General features: G+C 39.7%; 2 protein-coding genes across 2 annotated transcripts; both read right to left on the bottom strand.

Moving 5' to 3' along the window:
* Positions 1-22: 22 nt before the first annotated feature.
* Positions 23-11,335, bottom strand: LOC311054174 (serine hydroxymethyltransferase, mitochondrial-like; the record flags this gene model as incomplete). Its single annotated transcript, XM_084070052.1, has 11 exons — positions 23-150; positions 1,425-1,532; positions 1,892-2,047; positions 2,961-3,060; positions 3,617-3,779; positions 4,205-4,344; positions 4,653-4,775; positions 4,895-4,976; positions 5,516-5,716; positions 6,997-7,076; positions 11,189-11,335. 11 exons carry the CDS (start codon positions 11,333-11,335, stop codon positions 23-25), a joined length of 1,428 nt encoding a protein of 475 aa, XP_083926178.1.
* Positions 11,336-16,052: 4,717 nt separating this feature from the next.
* LOC311054173 (neurexophilin-4-like) lies at positions 16,053-16,847 on the bottom strand (the record flags this gene model as incomplete). The annotated part of the gene is made up of 1 exon (XM_084070051.1): positions 16,053-16,847. The coding sequence occupies one exon, from the start codon at positions 16,845-16,847 to the stop codon at positions 16,053-16,055; it is 795 nt and encodes a 264-aa protein (XP_083926177.1).
* Between the last annotated feature and the right edge of the window lie 508 nt (positions 16,848-17,355).

Below are 17,355 nucleotides of genomic sequence, written 5' to 3'. Positions count from 1 at the left end.
TGCAGTGCTAACCATAGCAGTGTCAGTGGTCAGTGAATCCAGGCATGGGGAAGGGCCTGGCGAATGTCTCCACCCGCTGGCGGAGGTCTGAGATGCGTGATGCCGTGTCTGAGTTCTCCAAAAGGAAGGACTTGAAGCTTGTCAAGTTGCCTAAAGGAAGGAAACGGGTGAATAGAAGCAGTATAGTTAGACGTTAGGTTACAAAGGCATAATGCCTTATAGTTTGTATCAGTTATCATCATCATGAGTCATCCACAATCTTCAATAATGTTAAATATTTTTGGTATTTTGGATTACACATTCTATCCTGGTGGGTCTCAGAAGATCTGTTTAATCATTAGAAGCTCTAATAAATGTGCAGGATATTTATATAGTTAAATGTGAATATTAGTGCATTCATATGATGTTTTGACATCAGAAAATTTAAAAGGCATAATGTTGGTCTTCTTTTGACATATTTGTTGGGCTCCTCCCATCTAGTGGAAGAAAACTCAAAATTAAACATAAGGAACTGCCCAAAACTGGTTGATTTTCATGTTGATGCACATGAACCTTTGCAGCTTCACAAAGCACGACCAAGGGAGAATAGGTAATGCCCTACATGCTTTACATTTCATTATTGAGACAGTAAGAGAAGCTGAGAGGTACTGTAGACCATACAGGGGAAGCAGAAAAGAGAAGGCTATATCTAAACTTAATTCTAGGTTAGCCAAGGGAACATGTGAGAAAGGGATGTTAATCCAAAATGGTTTAGTTTGGGCATGGCGTGTTTTCTCAAATGTCATCATTCAGTTTCTCCTGTAGCCAAAAGGGCACAAGTTTGATTCTTGGAATGACTAATGTCCCATCTATTTCAAGCTGTCTGATAAGATGGTTGGCTAAATATATAAGCAAAATTGGATTATTCTGTAGTGTAATGCATGGCAGTTATTTTTTATGTTGTTGTTTTTTTTTTTACATTGGACGGCATAGTGTAGCATGGCATTTGTAATGTTTTTTTTACATTTGATAACATAGTGTAGCATTGATGTTTTTATTGTTTCTGTAAATTTCTGTAAATGGCTTTGACATTGGATGACATAGTGTAGGCTTGTGTAGCATGGCATTTTATTAAATGTTTTTTTTACATTGGACGACATAGTGTAGCATGGCCTTTTTAAAATGTTTTTTTACATTAGACGACATAGTGTAGCATGGCATTTTTTAAAAAGGTGTTTACATTGGATGACATAGTGTAGCATGGCCTGTTTTTATGGTTTTAACATTGGACAACATAGTGTGGCATTTTGTTAATGTTTTTTACATTGCACAACATAGTGTGGCATGGCATTTGTTTATGGCTTTTACATTGGACAACATAGTGTAGCAAGGCATTATTTAAGGATTTTATTTAAAAAAATAAAAATAAATGAATGATTTCTCACCTGTCTTCTTTTTCACATCCAGAGCAATGTGAATCGCCTCATCAATAAAGTCCACAACTTTCTCAAAATCTGCCTCCTTGAACTGCCTGGAGGTCAGAGCTGGGGCTCCTGTAACAGGGACACAGAGATAGATGGATAAAAAGGCATATAAATATTAAAACATTGAAATAACTAATCAGAGAGAGAAGCCCAGACAGTCATAGACAGTTAGACAGATTTACTGACAGTCCAGACATAGAGAGGCAGAAGAAAGGGAAAAGCATCACAATGACAGACAAATAGACAAACACATCGGCAGACAGACAGACAGACAGACAGACAGACAGACAGACAGACAGACAGACATACAGTAGAAAGGGACCTATATTAAACAGTGTGACAGTCTATGACTGATGTCTTCCACTATGTCCTATCCTCTTTAAGTTCTTCACCAAAATCAAATAGTTATATAAAGTAAATTTGAATACCCAGCCTGAGTCCTCCAGGAGTGAGTGCACTCTTGTCCCCAGGGCAGGTGTTTTTGTTGCATGAGATAGATGCCAGCTCCAGGGTCCTCTCCGCTCGAGCTCCATCCATACCATGAGGTCTGAGGTCAACTAAGACAAGGTGGTTGTCTGTTCCACCTGGGAGACAAGAGAGGGGTTACAGGGAGGCTGGGTTTTATGAATGTGAACTGACTTACTCTAGTCAGGTCATGACTTACTGTGTTGGTTCTGTGAAAAAGGAACATAATGGAATCATACAAAAATATGAAAAGGGACATCAGTCACATATAACATTGATTAAACCTGATTATGATGCGAAGCCTCAAGCCTGCGGAACTGGTTCAGGCAGACAACTCAAAACCACATCTTACATTTGTGCCTTCTCACCTCCTCAGTACTCCGTCCTCCAGCATGGTGTGTTATGGTGAAATTGGTGACCTGCCGAAATCTTGTGGATTTCACATTATGTCAATGTCAGAACGTAAATCACTGCTGTTTATTATTGTTATTGCACAACCTCAATGTGTTATATTATGTCCTAAAGATGGTCACATATTTCGGCAGGTCACCAATTTAACTGTGACACCGCCACGCTGGAGGAAGGAGGACGGAGTACGGATAATCAGTCACATACATGCATGCTTCATCTGATTGGGGCAGGCTCATTCTCTTTGCTGCTGCTATACTATTCTACAGCTTTACTGTGCCATCATACTGCTTTGCTATGCTGCAGCTGGTGCTCTGCTATCTTGTTGTGCTGCTGCTGCATGTGCTTTGCTTTATGACGTTTTCTTTTGCGCTCCCACCACCACCCCCAGCATCCATCTGTGGGCTCTATTTTCTATGTGATTCCCTTACAGGGGTGTTGCAATTTAATTCCCTGTAATATCTATTTGGCAGATTAAATATTTTCATGCTTACAGGGAATATATGAATTGACAGAGCTTTGATGCCAAAATACATATGATCGTAGATATTTATGCTCAATAAATACTTTTATTTCAATCCAAGAGCTGTCTGACTGAATTCCCATGAACCCGTTCTAGCCTACCTGACACCAGGGTGTAGCCTTTCTTTAGCAGGGCTCCAGCCATAGCCTTTGAGTTCAGCAGCACCTGATTAATGTACTGTTTGAACATGGGGGCGGTAGCCTGCAGACAGAAACAGAGATGGGACAATGAGTGAAGTGACATAGGGAAATGTATTCAATCTCATCTCATCTCATTGCAAAAATGTACAGCCTTTGGGCGAGAATTAAATAGGACTTTTTCACAGAGCAGACATTGACAGGTAAACGCAGATAAATAATGTTAAGTGGAGGTGTTTCATGTAGGTATTTCTTTGTACCAGCATTAGGTTAACTGTACAGGAGCTGTCCATGCAGGTACACCAATACACCTAAATTAAACTCACCCACAATTACTGTAAAGTAATAACCTAAAGCCTATCCACCTGTTTCCTAGGCTTTTCACTGTGTTCCACTTCCTGTCTTTTGATCCAATGAAATCCAATGAAACCGGTCAGATGACTAATGATATCCAATGAAATCCGACAGGAAGTGGAACACACAGCCAAGAAACAGGTGGATAAGCTAAATTTACCTGTCAAAATGTCTGCTGTGAAGAGAGTCCATTGAACTTACAGTCCACCTCTTCCTCACATTCTAGTCTGTGGAGGCTGAGACAACATAACAACGGGATTCTTAACCTGTTTGAGGGCAACAGCCACCCCAGCAATAGCATGGTTGTGAGGTCCTCCTTGCAGAGATGGGAACACAGCAAAGTTGACCCTGTTCTCAAGGTCATAGGTCACCTGATGACCTTTCTTATCCACAGACCTCACGCCTTTTCTGTAGAATATCAAACCAGCCCTGCAATACAGGTATCACAACATAATCATACCATCTCCATATAGTAGGTATGTATGTATCTGCCATACTATACTGTATTATACCCCCGACTTCTTCCTAGACTCAAATTTTTTTTTCCTGCCATTGTTGTAGTGTTTGGTTTCCAAAACATTTTCCAAAAGATGTTTCATGAGGTATTGGCTATTAAGCATTTTTATTTTGTATATTAAGACATATTATTTATTATGCCAATAATGTCTTACCAGTAAAATCCTTAGTCTTAATCTAACTCAGATGAGTGTTCAAATGGAACCAAATAGACCTTTACGGGGTCAATTTTGTTCCAATTGTACACTCTTCAGAGTCAAATTAACACTGGGATTTGACTGTGTCATAGCACACAAGGTGGTAACCAACTTGAAGCCCAAAGAGATGCTGGCCCGCACCTGGCTCCACGCAAAGACTTGTGGGTAGTGGAAGTCACAAGGTCAGCATGCTCAAAAGGAGAAGGAACAGCCCCTGTGGCCACCAGGCCGCTGATATGAGCCATATCTGCTAGGAGGTAGGCATTGATCTCCACGCACAGCTAACATAGTTCACAAACATAAAAATAGGATTAGTCTTTATATTACTATTGACTGCAATATGTAAGAATGTACTAAATATACAAAATAACTATGCAATATAAAATAAATACAAAAATAAAATAATTCCATTAACAATTCCGTTTTAGTTTACTGTGCTCTAGTCTATATCTATTTGAATTCATTCACAGCTCAGTGCAAATCTGAGGAACCAGATCAAATTAATAAGAATAGCACAGAATAGAATTCCTTTATTTCTATTCTAACATTCTATGACATATTTGTGTGACAACCTTTTTGTGTGAGGTACCTTCTTAATGCGGGCATAGTCAAGGAGGCGGGCGTAAGCACTGGTTCCGGCTATGATGAGTTTGGGTCTGTAGAGACGGGCTGTCTTCTCCAACTGGTCATAGTCTATCAGACCTGTCTTAGGCTACAACACAATACAGGAGGAAATTTCATTCATAAATGTCATACATTGCAGAGGGATCAAAACACAGAGTCATCACCAGCTTTTACTTCTATTTGCAAAAGCTCAATGAAAATACTCACATCCACTTTGTAGGGCATTGATTCAAAGTAGATGGAGGTTGCTGAGATTCTCTTAACATCAGTCATGTAGCCATGAGTTAGGCTGAAATGTGAAAAAGCTGTAGATATTTACAGTAGATAACACTAGAAATAGGTCACTGGACACACACTGGACAATTTTGACATTTTTGGTTAACTAATTTGATCCTGGTTTGTTGTCAACTGGTTTGCAAACTGTTTGATTGATTGACGTTTTTGACAAAAACGCATATCGCTGCTGTCAGGCATAAATCTCCACATTTCAACTTTTTATGGTTTTTCGTAAATGAATGCCCTACTTCGTCATAGTATACAGTGTCACACAAAAGTAGCAAAAAAAGCCAATCTACAAGCTCACAACGTGTCATGATGCGATGCGTTGTGAGCTTGTAGATCTGATACTTTTGCTATTTTTGGAAATGTTTAAAATGAAAGCTAAAGTGGTTAAGTGTGTCTGTTGGTTTTATAAATATTGACCCGATGAAAAGTATTAGAGCTTGTGACTAAATAATAAATACATTGGATCCATTGGAACACAAGTTCTTTTTTTTTTTTCATTTCTGAAAAGTAACAGTTTTGGACCCTAGTCTGCTGTCAACTCACTGTCCCCCATCAGGCAGATCCAGGCCCATGATGCGGTCGTGGGGCTGCAGTACAGAGGTATAGGCTGCAAAGTTAGCTGGTGACCCGGAGTAGGGCTGTACATTGACCCCCCACAGGGTCGGGTCCAAACTGAAGGCAGCCAAGGCCCGTTTTTGGCACAACAACTCAATCTGGTCCACAACCTCAGCACCGCCATAGTACCTGAGGACAGAGTTGCAAATAGTAGCAAATAGCACTTGACAGAAAAGCTTTGAATGTAGTAGTACACGGGTCTTCAACGTTTTCAGGCCAAGGACCCCCTAGCTGAGAGAGAGATGAAGCAGGGACCCCCTCGATATTGAATAAAATTGTGTTTCAGATTCAACTTTGTTTGTTTACTTGGTCTGCTCTTTTTTTCAACACCAAACACCTCTTTGCCAAAAATAGCCGATCTACAAGCTCACAACGCCTCGCAGCGCGAGGCGTTGTAAAAAAAAATCACATCACACAAAAATTTGGCGGACCCCCTATAGTAACTCTGAGGACCCCCTAGGGGTCCCGGACCCCCTGCTGAAGACCCCTGTAGTAGTATATTATATGGGTGCTAGTTTTCTTTTTTTTATTACATTCAATTCGCTAGAATTGTTTGGGGTTCCCTCTAATCGGGACACCTGACCATAACCACAAGATCACTAATGCACACGTAACTATATTATTTGTCATTATAGACTTATACACTTTATTATGACTGTACAGAGAGGAATGATGAGAAAGAGATTGGTATATGTGAGGGGATGACGTAACACAGGTCATGAACTGGATTTGAACACATGGCAATACATTTTTGGCTAACCTTTGCTGTTGTGTAAAACCCCTCTCACACTACTCCTTTCTCACCCTGCATTTAACCCCAGCATTTCACACTAGCATTTGTGAAAGTGTTAACACTGCTTTTAACCCTGGATAAAATAAACCCTGCTCGGTAGCAGGGAGGGTTAGAGTTCTTAAGGTGCTACCCTGAACCGCAGTGTTGAGAAAGGTCTCATGCTTACTGAGCTTACTGAGCTAGTCAGTAGCAGACATTGCAGGCAGTGAAACGATTTTTCGCCAGTGTTTGGGTGAGTAAAAAAAGTAATAAAAAAAAAGAAGAAATAAGTTAAGGCATGTGGTAAAGATAAATTAGTGAAGTAATAGATACAGCAAGTAATAAATACACCAAGTTATAGATAAAAAGATAGAAGATAAAGATGAAATAAGCTATCTGTATGTACAGTATGGTACAATGTAAATCTATTAACCCATATAAATGTGTTAAATACAACTTTTTTTTAATAGAATTTCTTTGAAAGAAAAAGTCATGTATGAAGCTCTTTCTTATTTATATTTTTTATCTTTTGAAATAATTAGAAAACATTGTAGGAAACTAAAAAAAGAAGAAGGGATATTTACTTGCAACCCATAAAAATGTGTCTGCGATCCAAATGGATCCCGACCCACTCTACCTTTGTCCAGGGTACCCTTCAGAGTACTTATTGTTCAGACAGGAGCCCTGGGCCTCCAGGGCTGCACGGCTGCAGAAGTTCTGGCAAAAGAAACAGACATTTGCATTATGCAGAGCCCTGTACATTTACCAATGCAGAGGCTATACAATCTAGCTTGAAAGTCAGGATTTCTAAAAGAGCGTTTCTAATGCAAAAGAAAACCCCAAACAGAAACAAAACAATGAAGGAAGATAATCAGTCAACCCAGTCATGAATCACTGATGGCAAATATCATCTCCCAAAAGACATTATCACAAAACGTCCACTGACAATATATGAGCAATGTAATGAGTGTAAATTATATATTGTTCTAAATATTATAAACTGCACAACAGCTGTGGGAGGGAGGTTATAATAGCGCTATTGATGGCTCAGTAGTGAAAATGTGGGCTTACAGGAGAGGAATCTCTCTGAATGCTGAATTATTGGGTTCACCTCTAAGTCAAGTTTCACAAAGACGCTTGAGAGTCAGAGAGGGAGATGAAACTACATACAGTTAGGGGGGATGGAAATTGAATATAATAAGCTACTTTCATTTTTTCTTTTCTCCTTCCCTAATTATCCTTATCTGTTCTCTGTCTCTTTATTCTCCTTGTCTGATTTTCTCTCTTTTTCTTTCACCCTAACGTTTCTCTTATTTTCTGTCTCATTACATTACTTTCTTTCTTTTTTTTTTTCTTTCAATGTATCTCTCTCTGTGTCTCCCCGTCCTCCTGTAGCCACCCTCTTACCTGTCACATGTCATCCTCCTAAACCTGTCTGCCATCAGGGATCCCTCAATCACTTCAGAGGGACTTCAACCTGTCCACCTATTTTGGAATAAGACTATTTCTCTTTTGACTTTCTCTCTCTTTCCTGCTTTACTGCATGACACAAAACTCTCTGTGACCCTCTCTCTTGCTGACTCTTGCTCTGTAATGAAATTCTTACTGCAGTTCTCTCACTCATTCTCTCTTTCTGTTTCTCCCTTGAGTTCTTTACTTCACCGCCTGACGCAAAATTCCCTCTCACTTCACGCTTTCTGCCTATCATTCACTACATTTCTTTACAATGTGACAAAACTCTGACTAACTCTCGCTGACTCTGTCCCTTTCTTAAACACTATTTTGTTATTTATTGCAATATAATGGTTATTCTATCTTGTGCTGCATGGAGACTATTTGCTGTCTGCAAAGATCTACATCTGCTATCCCTCTCTATAGCACCCCGCCTCTCTCTCTCTCTCTCTCTCTCTCTCTCTCTCTCTCTCTCTCTCTCTCTCTCTCTCTCTCTCTCTCTCTCTCTCTCCCTTTCAATTCAAAGGGGCTTTATTGGCATGAGAAAACATACGTTTACATTGCCAAAGCAAAAAATGGAACAATACAATCAAAACAAAATGTACAATTAAAAGATTATAAACAGAACTGTGTTACGTTGCAACGAGAGAAATCTATCTTACAAATAGATTTGTGGGGACTGCGGATGTAAATTAGCATCTTTGCTAGATCCGTATTTACATTACATTGATATGTATCGTTCATTAATATGCAGTGTCCTGTCTAAATAAACAAATAAAGTAAAGTAAAGTTTTTTTTTTAAACATAAGAATTGTGCATTCGCTGTCAGAAATAGTTAGCCTATACATCCACATAGGAAAGGTTAGCTTGGGATAAACTTGTGAAACAAATGGCAGCAATATTTCACATTTTGCATTCACTTGGTATAAAGCCTTTGGGACAATAGCAGCAAATTGTGCACAAATAGCAGTGTTTTTTCAAAAGTGTTTAAAGGTATACCGTACTCTGTTTGTATGTACAGTGTTTCTATGTACCGATGCAGACAGTGCAGGAATACACACAATTATTTGTAGTGTTTAAGTGGTTGTATTCCATTTGACATCCTTCTCCTATCACAGCAGCTCACAAATCTTCCTGCTGTGTTTGCACATTGTTGTACTTCACCCAGCAGATATAGGAGTTTTTCGTCATTGGTCATGTTTTCAAACTCTCCTTGGGTGATTGCAATCTGTGGGAAGTATGTGTCTTTGATGTCTTGGTACAGTGGCCAAGCGGTTAGGAATTGTAGATCAGTTTCCACCTAATTTTGTGTGCAGTGGGTGCACAGTCTGTCAGCCTTTCCTGTCCTGTAGTCAAGGCTTTGTTTTGGGTCGGTCACAGTGCTCAGGTATTCTGCCACTGTGTATTCTCAGTTTAGGGCCAAATTGCATTCTATTGTACTCTGCTTTTAGGTTGCTCCTTTCCAATGTTTCAGATAGATTTATTTTTGTTGTCTTATAATTTGGTTTAGTCCAGTGGGTTTTCGGTCTGGTGGCTCTGCTTGTGTTTGTGCACAGAGTCCCAGGACCAGCTGGCTGAGGGGGCATATCTCTCTAGGGTTTCTCTGTGTGTGAGTGCCTTGTTATGGAGTGTATCTGGGTCACTTTTTTTTAGGTGGTTATAAAATGTAAATACTGTCTTTTTAATTTTGATTATGAGTGGGTGTTTCTTTGGTGTTTATATTTTTTAAGATCTTGGTTGGCAAGCGGTCCCCAGATCTCACAGCCATAGAAGAAAATTGGTTCTATCACGGAGTCCAATATTTCAGCCAGGTTTTAATTGGGATATCTATTTTGATGCTTCTTTTGATGACAGACCAAAATCTCCCACAGCTTCCGGTTACAAAGGAAACATTGAATTGAAAGAGAGGAAAGCAATGGAAATCTCTGGCCAAAAATCCATAGAGTTCCAGAAATGAACATGCCATGATACCTTTAGTCATGTCATGTGACTTGCTTGCTCCATGGGTGGGTTATCTTTTCAGCATTCTGTCTCCCTGTTAAGCCGTGGATCTGCACCGAAAATTGCCGATCTACAAGCTCAAAACGCACCGCATGGCAGTGTTTTTACATAATGTGGACTAATGTTCAAATCTGGCTGTATTAGCCAAAAACGTCATAGTCATTAGTATTTCATATGTCATCTAATTTTAGAGCTATAAGTATAGTAACTGTAACTCTTAAAGTTTTATATAAGATAAAGACAGCCATCGATCATAAACACACCTTTGTAGCTCTGTTTATGGCACATTACTTAAGGCCAATGTTGGTAATGGTGCAGTGGACTGGTTCTATCTAGGCCAGGAAGCGTGAATTATGTTTTCACCCCTATATGTGTCTGTGTGTCTGTCTGAGCACAGCTAGTCTTGGACCAATAGGTGTCAAACTTGCTCACTAGGCCAAGGAAGACACTCCACCCCAAATGTTTAAAATTGGCTTCATGGTGGCGCTATACCTCCTGTGGCCTATAACTATTGAACTGTAGGTAATACAATCAAAAGGTTTCCCTGGATTCCTTGGATTATGATGCAACTCTGCATATAGGCCACACCCATTTCTGCCTATCTAGATTATCCACCATTTTGCATTTTAGATACCTCATAGACGACAAGCTGTTACCATGAAGATCCGAGAGACACACTATTTGATTTTTAAACCTTGTACTATTACTATCCTGCCTGTACTTCTAATGATGTGTCATTTTTACGGCATGGCTCTGCAGAAGTCTAGTGGTCTAGAAGAGGGTCTGTCTGTCCCTGTTTTGGCTAAATCGTACACTTGTAAAATATGTTTTTAATCCTCCTTTAAATTCCTGGTTAAAGGACAACTTTGATTTTTTACAACCAATGTTTATGTTTTAGATTGTAATTAAAGTAAATAAAAGATGAGTGTTAAAAAATTTAAATTTACTGCTTTCTATAGTTTTAGCAATTTTCACAATCTTTTTTACAGTGTTTTCACAGTGGGCGGGGGCATTCTGTCCGGTGGCTAAATATGTCTTTTTTTAACACATTAACCCGGCGTTTTCTTTATTATTATTTACAGTAGCTCTTCTAGCCCTCAATAACTCACATCTGGCCATCTCAGACAGCCGGACCTTTTTTATTGTGTAAAAAAGTCATATTTAGCCACCGGACAGAATGCCCCCGCCCACTGTAAAAAATATTGCAAAAAATGCTAAAACTATAGAAAGCAGTAAATGAAAAAAAATTACACTCATCACTTATTTACTTTAATTACAAGCTAAAATATAAACCTTGGTTGTAAAAAACCAAAGTTGTCCTTTAAATAAACGTTATATACATACAATAATTTCCTTATTTATCCATTGTAACCCACCTCAGACGCAATGAGCTCCAGTCCCCGACACTGTCTGTCCTTCTCTTGCTGTAGAAGACTCCACATCTCTGGATCATCTCGAGCCAGACTCTCCTGTCCTGTCCACTGCTTGGCACTGGCTAGGAATCGCCTAGGCGACTGCACCATGACTTGCCCCTCTTGCCCTGCACATGCTGGGGCTCTGAGCCAGAAGGGCTGTGGTGGAGAGAAGAGCGGTAAGTAGGACAAGAAGTGTAAAATGTGAACTGTGGAATCATCTAAGTCAGCAGCCAAAACCATTAGTTACGCCTGATTTATGTTTCAGCAGTGTTGTGTGACATATTTTCAACGATAAAAAAAGTTATTTTCATTACATTCATTATATTTAAATACATTTGTTATTGTCGTGTTCATATTCTCGTGCCAAAATAAGCACTCGGTTTCAAGCACTGATCAATACTTGATACAGTATGCTTTATTTGTTGATGTCTAACATTGTACTATTTCAAGATGCTATCTTTTGAGAACTTCATGAAAAGTACAATCCTTTAATTACCGAGATCATTCTAATATAATTTGCAGCAAATATTGGATCCAAGGGGAAAATTATAATGTTCCTTTTGAAGTTTTAAACTATAAAAGCCACTATAAAATAAAACACAATATTCGAGGGACTTATGGAAAACCTTGGACTTTAAATAAATAATCTGATGTGAGCCAGGCTATCTGGCAGTGATACAGAGACATCAAAGATTTGTTGAAGGCTAGATTCTAGCTGCATGATAGTTACATAAAAATGTATCAGTTTAATAGATACATTCCAACTAATTTTCATGCCTTATCAAATACATTTTTTGAGCAGTTTTGTGTTTTTATTTCTTTATTTGCACTACTGCTCCCTTTGGAAATTTGTATATATTTTCTCTTTTTGTATTGTTCTTAATGAACTTTTAAATGCAGTTGTTTCAATGAGCTCTCCCATGAAGGAAAGGATTCCAAATAAGCCATCCGGCTTCTTCCTTTCCTCGCACAGCAACTGTCTTTCAATATGTATTGTGTCTATATTTGTATAACAATGTGCTAAATAAACTAAACTAAATAAACTAAACTAAACAAAGCTCCTGGGACAAATCGCAGCTGTAATGTAAACTTTGACAAATAGATTGAACAGTTACTTTCACCCTTGACCGTGAGTAAAATGTATGCAGCTGTACAGTCTAAAAACCAGGATATGATGAAAATGTTAGGTCATCCAAAGAAAGACAGCACAAAGCTTCTGACTGGGTGATTTACTCAACCAAGGTCACTTAAGGTAAGAAGTCAACATAGTTTATATCCATAAATCTTTAACCTAAAACAGTAATCATTAACTAGGAGGGAGGGATTGTCCCCTGAAATGAACTCTTTTTAACTTTTAGTTAGTAATTCTAGTGATTATCCTTCGTCCCACATATGGACTACTCACAAATGGATGCACTTTCTCTGTATGGTCCACTCATGGTACTTACTGTCAATTTGGATAAAAACATCTTTGAGAAATACCAATGAAGCAGGCAATGGACAGTTCATTTAACCTCTTCAATCAAGCTGCTGGCATTACTAGGCAACTGTGGGTATCAGTTTATTATTAAACCACTTGAACCCTAGCATTCTGGGGGAGACATTCAGAGAAAATAGCAGACCTACAAGTTCAAAACAATGAGCTTCTAGCTTGTAACATTGCGAGCTTGTAGATCAGCTATTTTTGTCGGTTTGGTGTAGTAGAGGGTCCTGGGGAGACTCCGGTCAACTAAGTACATAGGGTTTAAGTGGTTAAAACAGAAAATAAGGAAGATTGCTTTTGTAGATGAAGACTACTGTATGTTAAATTAATTAATTAAACATTCAGATAAAAGCACATCTGCAAACTCTGAAAACGTTAAGAAGCCTGGCTTTATTTGTACAAAATTCTAAAATGGATAAATGAGCAAACAAACATACTCACCCGTAATATTCTCTGTAGTGATTGAGAAAGCATGCTTAGCACTGTGGATTGCTGCGATCTGACAGAACTTTTCAAGTTGCAAGTTGGGGTGAAAGTGAAATCATTGTTGGACAGGAGCCAGCGACATGCGTACCACATCTTTGGCTGATACATAGCTACAGTATAATAAATCAGCTGTTATGTCTTATCACACTGTTTAATGTCATCTTTTGTGGGAAAATCATTATTAGGAACTAATGTTTTCAATATGGCATGATGGCAAGAAACAATTTAGTTTTCAGTAATAACTTCAGAGGAATATCGTTTAGTATGGATTTGGTTTAAATTAATTAGGTACAATATAGGAATATAAGACACAATACAGTTATGTACAGTTTATCAATTTAAAGCTTTGTTCCAAAATCTTGAATAGAACAATTCTATCAATACATGTGACTATACATGACTATACATTACGGATATAAGTATTTTTATGAAAATAAACTCAAGTCATTGCATTCTTAAAAACAATGTGCCATTTTCAGCATAGCTGACTGGGGTTGTTTGTCAGACTTTTCATCATCAACATATTTTACAATAATCAAGTATTTGTATGAAAATAAACTAAAGTCATTGCATTCTTAAAAACAATGTGCCATTTTCAGCATAGCTGACCGGGGTTGGTTGTCAGACTTTTCATCATCAATATATTTTACAATACTCCTACAGTACATTAGATGGAAGCTTAAGGTCTTGGGTTGAATTGGCTATACATTTCAGTAACTTATTTTAACAGCACGTTATTAACACACAGACACAGTGTGACAACGAACCCCATCAACCAACCAGGGGTTGGTTGTCATTATAATGTACTAGAGGTTCGGGCGGCTACGCAGCCCTCACATCTAGAGTTCGGGCCACTACGCAGCCCTCACACCTACATCGCACTGCCGATCCGACCAATATGTCATAGTCATAGTGTCGGGGCTTTGTCAGAGTACCCGTGGTACCCGTCTGTCTGTCTCTTTTGTGCCCATATATGGAGATATCATTATCTGTCCTTGTCCCTTTTATGCCCATATATGGAGATCCATGTTGTCTTAAGTATGTGCCCATATATGGGCATGCGAGGTACTCATTGAAGCGTAATAATACTTACAATATCTGATGCAGTATGTTGTAACCTTAAACTGCTTTTCCCTCCCTCTCTCATGTCACCCTGTGTGCAGTGCATGTGCACGTATGCAGGCACGTTGTAAGTGTGCAGGTTACGTTGTCATGTTTTTTATGTTGGTGGTAATCAGAAGTACGCTTTAACTGAACGGTGTCACTGTCCCATGCGCATGCACATAAGTGTCTCTGTCTCTGTCAGTGTGTGCACATTCGCGCACATCATAGGTGCCGCGCCGCGGTCTCTTGTGTGTAACTCTCTGTGTGTGATGCTTGAGCACGTGTGTGCATGTTATAGTTACTTGTGCTTCTGCACTGTGTTGAAGACACCGACCTAGCAATCCTCCTATAATTTGAGAAACCTCTGTCGTGGGTGGTGGTGAAGCCAAAACTGTCTGCCCGATTCTCCTCAGTGGCTAGAGCAATTGATCTGAATTTGCAGCCAATGCTCATTACCATATGCATGCAACTGCGAAGCCCGTTTGTTGATTTCACTAAATCTCATCTGTTTATTAGCGTTTTTGTGTAAAAGAATGTCGCCATGGTTACGGGGCTGCCCAGGTATGGGACGAACTGCCTCCCGGCCGGTTTGCCAGATCATGTGCGCATATCCCCCCACGGATGCGTCGACCGGGTATGGACTAGTCTTTTTTAACTTGACCAAGGAGACCAACACAATTTTACCACAACAATGTTGGTGTAACTAAAGAGATTCAATTATTCTTTTTTTGTGTTTTACATATTATCAACTACGAGGTATAATTGCACAGCTTCGGCCAGGGAGGACCAGATTGGCATAGTGTAGTAGATAGCCCGAATGGCTATTTGCACTCCACAGCCACTCCACTCCATGTATCCGATATTGGAGAGGTGTCTGAGATTATGAATTCCCCAAAATGACAAATTGTAGTTGTCATTGACCGATGTGAGCTTTAAAGAGTGCACATGAAAGAAAAGCACTGACACACACACACACACACACACACACACACACACACACACACACACACACACACACACACACACACACACACACACACACACACACACACACACACACACACACACACACACACACGGGTGGACAGAGATAATAAGTGTTTGATTATGAAATGCCTAATCGCCTACACATCTTTATTACAAAAAAACACAAACATGAAAATGACTCCGCCCCATTAAAATTATAAAACTTTCTCCTCACGTCTGTGTCTCACACAAAAACGGCAGATAGAAATGAGCATAACATCAACTTGATGAAACAGCACCCTCTAATTTGGCTGTAAGAAGCACTGTGACAACCAACCCGTGAGACAACCAGCCATATCTTGTGGCTGGTTGTTATAGCCTAGTAGCCTACTATTCAACACACATGCTAAGGATGTGCATGAATGCATGCTGTTTAGATTAGTGACACAGTTTTGTCCCAAACTGTGTTTACATGTAAGTTGAAAAAGATGAATTCCGTTTAAGATTGCATGTTAACACTCACATCATAATCCCAATATCTCAAAATCATTCATCATATATATATACATGTAATTGAGTACTGGCTGGTGAAAATTAACACATCATTTTCAGGAGTCTATAGCAACAGACTATCTAAATATCTTTATTTCTTCTTTCTCTTTCTGGAAACAATCAAAAACGATGGAGCTTGCACAAAAACAAATTTCACCCACTGTTTTACACCTGTAAACCTGTGATGTGCAATAAAGACGATTCTGATCAGTTCTTAAAACCATTAGACAGATCTCAACCAAAGTGCTGTTGGTGGTGATCAGTCTGGAAGTGATGATCTGGACAGACTTTCTGCACTAGCCTATAGTCAGTGCTGGTGAATGCGATGAAGATACAGATAACTTTGAAAGGTTTGGCACAGATCCAAGCTGCCTGGGACTGGGTGTTCTCTGCATAACAGGTCTGACCTGGGTCGTACAGGCAGGGTTTAGTCTTCTTGGACCGGTTGGTCCTCTGGTATTCGACTCGACAGTTGAGCTCTGTCATCATCGTCATCTCTTGCTGCTGCTGCTTATACTGTTCCAGACCAGAGCCAGAACTAGTGGACTGAGGGTGGCTCTGGAACTGGAACTCTGAACCTATGGGGCCATTGGCATAGTGTGTGTTCTGGGCGTCGGGTTCTAGAACCTCCCACCCGACAGCCTTGGATGGTGGCACAATGCTGACTGATATGTTCCCCAGCCGGGACGAGTTGTGGCGGAAGTAGACACTGAACGTACCATTGATGTGATCCACAATCTTCCCCGTCACCAGCAGGCTGAACTTCACTGTTTTCACATTGAAGTAAAAATCCCCCCAGCCCAGTATCTTTTTGGGTTTTGACGAGGTTTTGGCTGGAGGCTTGGTTTTTGGCGCAGAGCGGTACAGGTACTGATCCAGGGCTTGTGAGACGTTCTGGGTCCAGCCGTAAGGGCTGACAGGACTGTGACTTGTTGTTTTGGGTTTGGTGGAGATAATCTGTAAATCCTTGGAGAGATTCTTCACCTTCAGTGCAGCTCCTGTGGTCTCTCTTCTTCCTCTTCGCTCCATTATAAGTTCATGAGGAGGGGTCCGATGATTTGGGCTATGAGGACTTGGGTTCCGATAGTATGTGTGTTTGATTTCCTCTTGCGCCTGCAAAGAACATGATATGAATGAAGGGCACGTTTATAGATTTTCGTTCTTACTTTTTTTTAAGGCTTTTGGCATTTCATCCACACCTGACGTTTGCATATAATCAAGTAGTTGAAAAGATCACCAACACTCACTTAAAGTGCTTTTAGGATCTCTTATTTATTAAATCAGTAATTATAACGCTGAGGAAGGCTTTGGGCCGAAATGTTCGTTGGTCATGCTGGATCATCATTTAATGAATAAGAGATCCTAAAAGGACATTAAGTGAGTGCTGGTGATCTTTTCAACTTCTTCTTCTGATTCTTTTCAGAGCCGTGCACCCGATAAGATAACTACAAACAGACGAGTGCTCGCGTTCTCTGCATATAATCCTCAGGGAATACCAGATGGGTGGGGTTTCCTTATTCAAGCAATCACACAAAAG

This window comes from Gymnoscopelus microlampas (genome assembly GCF_963454915.1).
Source record: "Gymnoscopelus microlampas genome assembly, chromosome: 10".
In the NCBI taxonomy this organism is placed as follows: domain Eukaryota; kingdom Metazoa; phylum Chordata; class Actinopteri; order Myctophiformes; family Myctophidae; genus Gymnoscopelus; species Gymnoscopelus microlampas.
This window is presented reverse-complemented; position numbering and strand designations above follow the sequence as displayed.